Genomic DNA, 9,210 nt, shown 5'->3' on the forward strand with positions numbered 1-9,210 from the left:
TCAATAATATAATTTTACGTTTTGTATGACATTACACTATATTTGAACTTCAATAATAATTTGCTTATTTCGTCAACCAAAGGGGGGTTTAATTGGAAGTATTTCCCCTTCTTTCAAGGTCTTTTGTTGCTGCATAAAGAAAGTAATCATTGACGACTACTTTCGTCCGATGACTTTATGATTGCTTTAGGTCGGTTGTTTCTTATAATTTAATTAGAAATGTCTTCAACTGTCATGCAAGCTGTTGCATAGATCAATAAGGAAATGTTTAAAATATCAAATGTTTATCGACAGTGATTGAGATATAACAAATTCAACGCTCTGTCGATTTTCCTATGACAAGTTAGTAAAAACGACAGGTCTATGGTCATGTGATAAATCATGTGAGCTTTAAATTGTAAACATGGCACATCAGTTCTTGTTGCTGTTCATTTGTTGCATAGGATTACAATGGAGTAATGCAAAATATACTCCTGATTGGGCCTCTTTGGATACACGACCGTTACCAACATGGTATGACGAAGCCAAATTTGGAATTTTCATTCATTGGGGTGTATTTTCTGTTCCAAGTTTCCATGGAGCATGGTTTTGGCCATTGTGGAAGTCAAGCAACCCAGCTCCAGATATTGCAGATTTTATGAAAAGAAATTATCCACCTGATTTTACCTATGCTGACTTTGCTAAAGATTTCACAGCAGAATTTTTTAATCCAGACGAATGGGCAGACATATTTAAAGCATCGGGAGCAGGGTAAGAATTGGAAGATATATTTAAGCAATGGGAACAGGTTACAAGAGAATGCTTATAACGTTAAGATTTACACTACAGCTTTGGGAGGTGTTATGATTGGTATTTATTCTGATAAACTTGGTCTAAATATCTTTACTCGCTTTTAGTAACTGAAAAACATCCTAAATAGATTTTTTGTCTTTTGTCTTTTCTTTTGTGTGCCTAGAATCTGTCTTACGAGTAAGGCCCTTTGAATTTGGTTTTGACATGTTGCCTATAGTGTGCTGATACACCACCGTACTAGGTTAATGGGTAGTTGAGAGTTCATAAACATTATTACTCAACAGATTAATTATATCTCTGTACCAAATGAAGGTAGTCTAGCGGCTGTCGTTGGTTGACGTATGTCATAATCGTTTTTTACTATTATTTTTAGCTTTGAATAGGTCGCTCATTTTGGATTTTGTTATCTAGATATGTAGCTGTTTTCATCCTTGATGTTTAGTTGTTATCAAAGTACATTTCATCATTTTCCATATGTGCATTTGCTCTGTTGTTATTTTATTTCATGAAAGTTTATATCGTGTTTATTTAAATATTGCAACTTATGAAGGCAGAATTGGCATAGTAATACTTTACTGTTTAAATCAAAGGTAAAACTGTCTTGATTTTTTTTTAATATTTTCAGATATGTTGTTCTTACCAGTAAGCATGGCGAAGGATTTCCTAACTGGCCGTCAAGTCATTCATTTAACTGGAATGCAAAAGCAGTGGGACCAAACAGGGATCTTGTTGGTGGGTAAAAATCAAGTTTATTGAATAACCAGAAACTTCTCTTAAAAAAAAGATTTTTTCGAATACTGGCTTTAATTCTATATCATGAAATAATTAAAATTCCGTATTTTAGCGGCCTGAGTCATAAATGAATTTGACAGAGGGCGATTAATATTACAACGACAAAGCACATACGTCGAAAGGATGTTTCTTATGCACTGTTTGAAAGCAAAATAATCTATGTTAATTTAATGCGTCTTCGATAAAAACTTTGACAAAAACATGAGAAATTTGCAATCTTGTATCAAAATTGTCTCCAAGCAATACAAAGCGGTGAATAAAATTTTGATTTAATTTTGTGTTGATAAATAAATAAATACATATAAATTCTTACATACAGATGACGAAATTCTTAATATTTACTTGTTTATTTCTGTATGTCACCTATTGGTATCATACATATAGACTTATAATGTTTAGAGCCTAGAGATGTCAACACCCAGTGCCGAAGGTGTAAGTTCTTAGACTGTCGTGGATAGTTAAATGTAGCACTGACAAACGATCGATACATGAAGTCTTTATTAATTCTTTTCAGGTGATCTTGCTGCAGCAATACGAAACAGAACTGATATAAAGTTTGGAACATACTACTGTCTTTCAGAATGGCTTCATCCACTGTATATGAAAGATAAAGCATCAAACTTCACAACTCAGAATTTTGTGAAGGTAAAATTCTATAAACAGAAACGGTTCAGAGTACAATTTATGCTTCATATAATACTTATTAAATAAGTAGGTTGATTAGTAAAAAAAAAAATATAATACCAGTGAGCTCTCAATCCAAACACACACTGACATCTTGGTATCATAAAAATGCTTCTTTATTGTCACATCTGTTGTTTCTATACCTTAGAACTGAGGAAATAATATCCACTCATCACATTAAGAGTAAAATACAAGATATTATGCTACATAAAAGTCTATCGTTTTGCTAATTAAAGTCGATATATCTGTTTATGATTTTCTTTTGTTGAATTGTTAATTGTATTATCAATTTGATATTTGCTTGCTCTTTTAGACAAAAACCATGCCCGACCTTTATGAACTAGTAAGCAAATATAAACCAGAAATTGTATGGGCTGATATGGTTGATGATTTAGGATCTTCTTCGTACTGGACTTCAAAAGAATTTCTTGCTTGGTTGTTCAATGAAAGGTAACTGCACAATATACTTTTACAAGGTATTGACAATTCACTTGGAAACCCAACATATACCCTCACGACACTTACCAATGAGGAAATCCTGGATAATCATAGATCTGTTCTATGTTCCTTTGGAATTTCAACCAAAGATGATGAACTGGATCTTCCATCACTGTCTTGGATACCTAAACTACATAAGTGTCCTTACAAACAACGGTATGTTGCTGGGTATTCCAAGTGCTCCACGAAACCTCTTTCTAAATTATTAACATCTATTTTATCAGCAATCAAAGACGGGCTTTAAAGTTATTGTGAAACTGCCTATTCTAGAGGTGGCGTGAATCAGATGTGGATACTTAAAAGTTCCAAAGATCTTTTAGAGTACATACAATCTAACTCTATTTCATCTTGTAATAGTATTAAAACAATAGTCTTTTCTACACTTTATACAAGTATTCCACATTCCAAACTAAAAGACAAATTGAAAGAATAGGTATTGCTTTGTTTCATAAAACAGAATGGCCAACGAAGATACAAGTATCCTGTCTTAGGAAGGGATAAATCCTACTTTGTAAAGGATCACTCTGATTCAAACAAAAAAATCTCTAAAACTGACATTATCAAGATGCTTGATTTCTTGATTGACAACATATTTGTGACGTTCGGAGGACGTGTTTTTCAACAGACTATTGGCATTCCAATGGGAACGAATTGTGTCCCTCTTCTTGCCGACTTGTTTCTTTATTATTATGAGGTTGACTTCATACAGGAACTTCTTAGGAAGAAAGATAAGAAGTTATCAATATCCTTTAACTCTACTTTCCGCTATATAGATGATGTTCTTTCACTAAATAGTTCAAAATTTGGTGACTATGTCGAACGCATCCATCCCATTGAACTAGAGATAGGGGATACTACAGATACAGTTAAGTCTGCCTCATATCTTGACTTACATCTAGAAATTTACAATGAGGGTCGATTGAAAACAAAACTTTACGACAAAAGAGATGATTTTAGCTTTCGAATTGTGAACTTTCCATTTCTAAGTAGCAACATTCCAGCAGCACCTGCATACGGTGTATGTGTCTCCCAGTTGATACGATATTCCCGTGCGTGCATTTCCTATCATGATTTTCTTGATAGAGGGTTGTTGCTCACAAGCAGGCTATTAAATAAAGAGTTCCAAATGGTGAAGTTGAAATCATCTTTTCGTAAATTTTTACGGACGTCATCACGAGTTGGTTGACCGTTTCACAAATGATATCGGATATGTTCCTTACGTCCCCTTCCCTTTCATGAATGTGACCTACCGAATTAGACTATTTACTGGATTTGTTATCTCATAAGCAACACGACGGGTGCCATATGTGGATCTGCTTACCCTTCCGGAGTACCTGAGATCACCCCTAGTTTTTGGTGGGGTTCGTGTTGTTTATTCTTTAGTTTTCTATGTTGTGTCATGTTTACTGTTGTTTGTCTGTTTGTCCTTTTCATTTTTAGCCATGGCGTTGTCAGTGTATTTTCAATTTATGAGTTTATGAGTCCCTCTGGTATCTTTCGTCCCTCGTTTACACTTTCATTTTAATTGTAAACCATTATTTTTGCAAAACTTTTTAAAAATCTGGTTAGGTATATTATTTTTGTGTAAAACTTATTCCGTTTTGTAAAAGCGTACTTAATATGCGTCGATATGAATTTATACCATAACATTATCCGGAATACTATCATACATAAGAAATAGTATGGACTGAGGGCTTTAAGAATTACATATAGACAGCTCATTCAGCCTTGACATATTTCTAAATTATTTGGTTTTACATTACAAACATAGTTTTTAGTTGAAGGCTATGTTTACCTTTTTCGGTAGGACAAAACCGAATTTTAATGTGATGAAAATCCTGCACCCGGAGTCGGATTTCAGCTGGCCCATAAACAAAATGTGTACTAGTTAAATGAAATTGGACGTCATACTAAACTCCAAAATTTAAAAATGAACTGTAATTAAAAAACATACAAGACTAACATTTGTCAGCACAAATATATACAACTACAGTGATTTTGTACTTTTCTAGATCGGCAAAAAACGTGTGTGCACACTTAGATATAAAAATAAGAAGTGAAATGATTGGCCATGAGACAAATCTCCTCTAGAAACGAAATGACGAAGAAGTTTACAACAATTGGTCACTCTACACCCTTTAACAATGAGCAAATTAAATACTGCATAGTGAACCATAAAAGGTCCCGAAATGACGAAAAATAAAACAATTCATAGGAGAATTAAACAGTCCGAATTATGAGTAAACCAATAAACGAAAAACAAATACAATAAAAGACAATCACTGAATTACAGGCTCCTGACTTTAAAACGGCAGATTCAGAATGAGGCTGTTGTAACTATTGTTTCACCATACCATATTGTGTGTCTAGATCAAGTCTGATTCGTGTGTTGCTAGTTGTTGCTTTTGTAAATGTATTTTCTTCGAAGGAACCGAAAGTGTCTGTGTGATTGGTACCATAAGGTGTTTTTCCATTTTTAAATCTTGTCATCTCTTTTCAACTCGTTTACTTACAGTCCAGTAAAGGATACTGTTGTTACAAATGACCGATTTGGCCAAGATTGTAAATGCAAACATGGTAGCTACAAAACATGTACAGATAAATTCAATCCAGGTTAGTGAATAAATACTTTGCACAGCGCCAATGTGGGGAAAACCGTTATCACCGAAAAGGTAACCTAACGTGTAAAGAAGAAAGTATTAATCGGTTCTGAAATTTAAGAAATAACCTAAGACACTGAATCATTTAGAACTTTTATGACAAAGACAAAGCGGTACTCATGGAAAACAAAAAAATATTTATAAAAAAGTAACAGATTGTGTCCTAATTAGTTATCTAATAGTAAAGATCTTTCAGATTGCAACTAGAAAGTTGATAGGCAGATTTATACCATTCACTACACAAATTTTTGTCGAATTTACCGTTTGGATTTGTAATGAATGGAAAAACAACGTGCACAAAGAAGTTTAATATATAAATGCAAGCATTTGTTCAATCACTTCCTCAACATACTAATTACCAAAAACCTTGTTCCCACTGACTTTAATTGTGCCTATAAAATTCTCGTGTGGTCAATAATTAAATTAAAATTTCCAAGCGTGAGGTAAATGGTATGTCTAGGAATGGGTACATTTCTTTTTATTCTCGTTATTATGATTAGGTTCTTTGCATTTAGTGCTTATCATACTTGTCAGTTGTAATATATAACCGATCTGACCAGATAGTAATACAGTTGTAGTTATAACTGTGTTTTAATCTTATCCATGATATGTTTATAATCATAGGTAATAACATGTTAAGCACCTTGATTATATCCAATGATACGGGTGCATATGCTTTCTCTTTCAACTTTCAGGTGTTTTACAGAAATTCAAATGGGAAAATTGTATGACTATAGATAGATACGCCTGGGGGTACCGAAGGAATGCTGTTGTTGGAGACTTTCTGACTATTCATGAAATCATTTCAACCTTTGCATCCACAATAAGGTAAGTAAAATATACTTATGGAAAAGAAATGTAAGCATTAAATTCAAAACTTTTAAACTTTAAAAAATTGTCTGGACTCTGATCACCATTTAAGAGTCCCAAGCATTAACTTTAAACGTGTTGTTTTAAAAGTACTGGTAATATAAAATGCAAGAGGAGTTGAAGGTCTTAGATAAAGACTTGTTTTTATAAACATTTATAATATTTAAAGCTTAAGGTAGATCATAAGTAAATATTTTTTGAGACAGCATTTTCTTATACTTAGCCGGAATGAAGATTTTAATATGCTCTTTTCAAATATATAATAAAAAGGAGGGGTCACCGTGCTATTTTTCAAGCTATGAGTCGTTGAAAATTACCTAAATTTGGTTAGATTGTTCATGGGAAAACACATTTGTGTGCATAAAAAAAAATCTATGAGATAGAATTTTGAAAAAAATTGTGAAAAGATAGGTTTTGATATATGTTTTAAGAAAATAAAAAGAAAAAATGGTGTCACCGAACTTGTTTTCTTGCTAAAAGTAAAAAGAAACAAATTCCCTATCTGTCCAGTATAAATTTTTTACTAAAAGAGTTATCTTCCCTTAAATGGCTTGTTTGAAAAAAATGATTCTAAAAGCAAGAAAAATTATATTTGTTTAAATATTTTGGATTATACAATAAATTGCCAAGTTTTCTTTATATTATTAAACAGTCTAACCATTAAATTGCAAATCTGTCTTCAAATTTGCAGATTTAGGCAAATAACTAGACCGATTTTTTACTGTGATTGTTCAATCCAAGATGGCGGTATACCATGAATCTACCTTAATCGATAACACTTTTGATGACAACAACAATCATAGACAGTTTTTCTGACTTTGGATAAAAAAATACAGTCATATACATATAAAATTGAGAATGGAAATAGGGAATATGTCAAAGAGACAACAACCTGATGATATATCTTCCTCTCTTTTGAGTTTTTTTGTGGGTTATGCCCCTTTCCACATATCAATTTTGGCTCGTCCTGCAATATCATTTTCATCACTACTTATGTTTTAACGTAATTGTACAAAAATTTACAACTTGTTAGATTTTAATAAATAGATTTGTGTAAGGGTAGATGCTCCAGTCAGTTAAATTTTCCAAAATACACGTCTGTTTACTGGTAAGAATATTTTGGCTTTTTCAATCGCCTACTTTGTCATCGCAGCGCCTTATTCATAGTTAATCATATCGACATGGAAGTTTGTGCATTTTTGTTATCATAACATGGAGATGTGCATGTTGGTAGGATATTTCAACTCAGTGAGTTTTTTACTAGATAAATGGCTCCTCGGAAATAAATTCGTTGGCTCTACCCAGATTCTACTTTGGCATCACAAGATCTCAAAAAATATTCATTGTATCAACATCAACACTTGATATCTAGTTACATCATTAAATGATGATATTTAGGAAGTAGGTTTTCTGCTTGAAAATATTATTCTTGCTTATTATGTCATAGTTGTGGCGGTAATATGCTGATGAATGTAGGACCAACAAAATTTGGGAAAATCATGCCAATATTTGAAGAAAGACTCCGTCAGTTTGGCCAATGGTTGAAGGTCAATGGAGAGGGAGTTTACAGTACAGTTCCATGGAGTCACCAGAATGACACAGTAATCAGAAATACTTGGTATGATATCTTTTAAGCTGCATATTACGAAACTGTAAACGGTATACAAAACAAAGAAATAAAGAATTGAATTGTTATCTTTATACATAAACTGTTATTTGCAAGACATACGTCTATCTTTTCTGTATGAATACAAAGATAAATGTCAAATATGAATAACATAAATTTGTTCCTACTTATCTGGCACCAAAATGATTGTGTAGTTTAAGTAATTAAATAAAAATAACAATAATGGTAAGAAACACAGTTGACTTACAGCAATTTCACAGCGAAGAAGAGTCTACAGATAAATGAATAGTTCTCTTGGCACCATAGTTTGGATATGACATTAATATTCATCACACATTGAATGTTTCATCTGTTAAACCCATGCTGCTTTTACAGGTATACAAAACGACAAATGGAGAATGAAGGAACTGTGGTGTATGTTTTTCTCCTTTCATGGCCCGAAGACACAGTTTTGAAATTAGGAGCACCAATCCCATCACAGCAGACAGAAGTCAGCATGCTCGGTTACCCAGATAAATTTGTTTGGAAGGCTGGTCCAGGAGGCAAAGGAATTTATGTCACTATACCAATTATACCTTGGAACAAACTACCATGCGAATGGGCATGGGTACTTAAACTAACACATATATCAAATTAGACTGACTTGGATATGTCTAATCATTATTTTAAACTGGAAACGTGTATGAATCTTGGATGCATGTCACTCTTACAATTCAAAACTGAGGTACCGTTTGTTTACCATTGGTAACCTCTGAAACGTTTTCAAATTTGCCGTTTGTATGCTAATTTCATATGTGCTCACAATTGTTAGAGTGTGTTTTTAATCATCATTAAGTGATCTTCAGAAATGATTTATTTGCTGAGCTTCTTCTATGCCATATTCGTTTCAGTCTCCATATCAATTCAGATTGAACAAAATCATGTCCGTGTAGATCTGCCGATCTAAATCAAACAGACGATAATAAAGGATTACAACTTTAATCTATTGAAATTGATTAGATGAAGATATAGCCTTTCTTGTGTTTTATTGTGCAACATTCTACGGCGTGATAGACATGTTACGAAAACGTTGAATATTTGAAGTTTTTAAATATTTACATATTCTTTGGAATGGAATGGTCACAACGAAACTTGGGCTTGAAATGGTTTAAAACAAAATGTGTAGTGGGCAATAAAAAAAATAAAAATCGTAAAAGAAACTAAAAACATTGTTTTCAAATGTATTCTTGTATGTTGTTTGATCTGAATATCTTATGTGTATAAGCCTACAAACTTTACTCCTAGGTT

General features: G+C 32.8%; 1 protein-coding gene across 1 annotated transcript; it reads left to right on the top strand.

Annotated features, from left to right (window-relative positions):
- The first annotated feature begins 323 nt into the window (after positions 1-323).
- LOC139523984 (alpha-L-fucosidase-like) lies at positions 324-9,129 on the top strand. Its single transcript, XM_071318484.1, has 8 exons — positions 324-750; positions 1,418-1,524; positions 2,099-2,229; positions 2,582-2,718; positions 5,282-5,379; positions 6,122-6,254; positions 7,744-7,914; positions 8,299-9,129. The coding sequence occupies exons 1-8, from the start codon at positions 404-406 to the stop codon at positions 8,558-8,560; spliced, it is 1,386 nt and encodes a 461-aa protein (XP_071174585.1). The 5' UTR covers positions 324-403; the 3' UTR covers positions 8,561-9,129.
- Positions 9,130-9,210: the final 81 nt, after the last annotated feature.

This window comes from Mytilus edulis, chromosome 1 (assembly GCF_963676685.1).
Source record: "Mytilus edulis chromosome 1, xbMytEdul2.2, whole genome shotgun sequence".
Classification (NCBI taxonomy): Eukaryota; Metazoa; Mollusca; class Bivalvia; order Mytilida; family Mytilidae; genus Mytilus; species Mytilus edulis.

Coding starts and splice junctions, on each gene's coding strand:
- LOC139523984 (XM_071318484.1), top strand. CDS start 404: ATGGCACATCAGTTCTTGTTGCTGTTCATTTGTTGCATAGGATTACAA. Junction 1,525..2,098: donor ACCAAACAGGGATCTTGTTG/GTGGGTAAAAAT, acceptor AATTCTTTTCAG/GTGATCTTGCTGCAGCAATA. Junction 2,719..5,281: donor GCTTGGTTGTTCAATGAAAG/GTAACTGCACAA, acceptor GTTTACTTACAG/TCCAGTAAAGGATACTGTTG.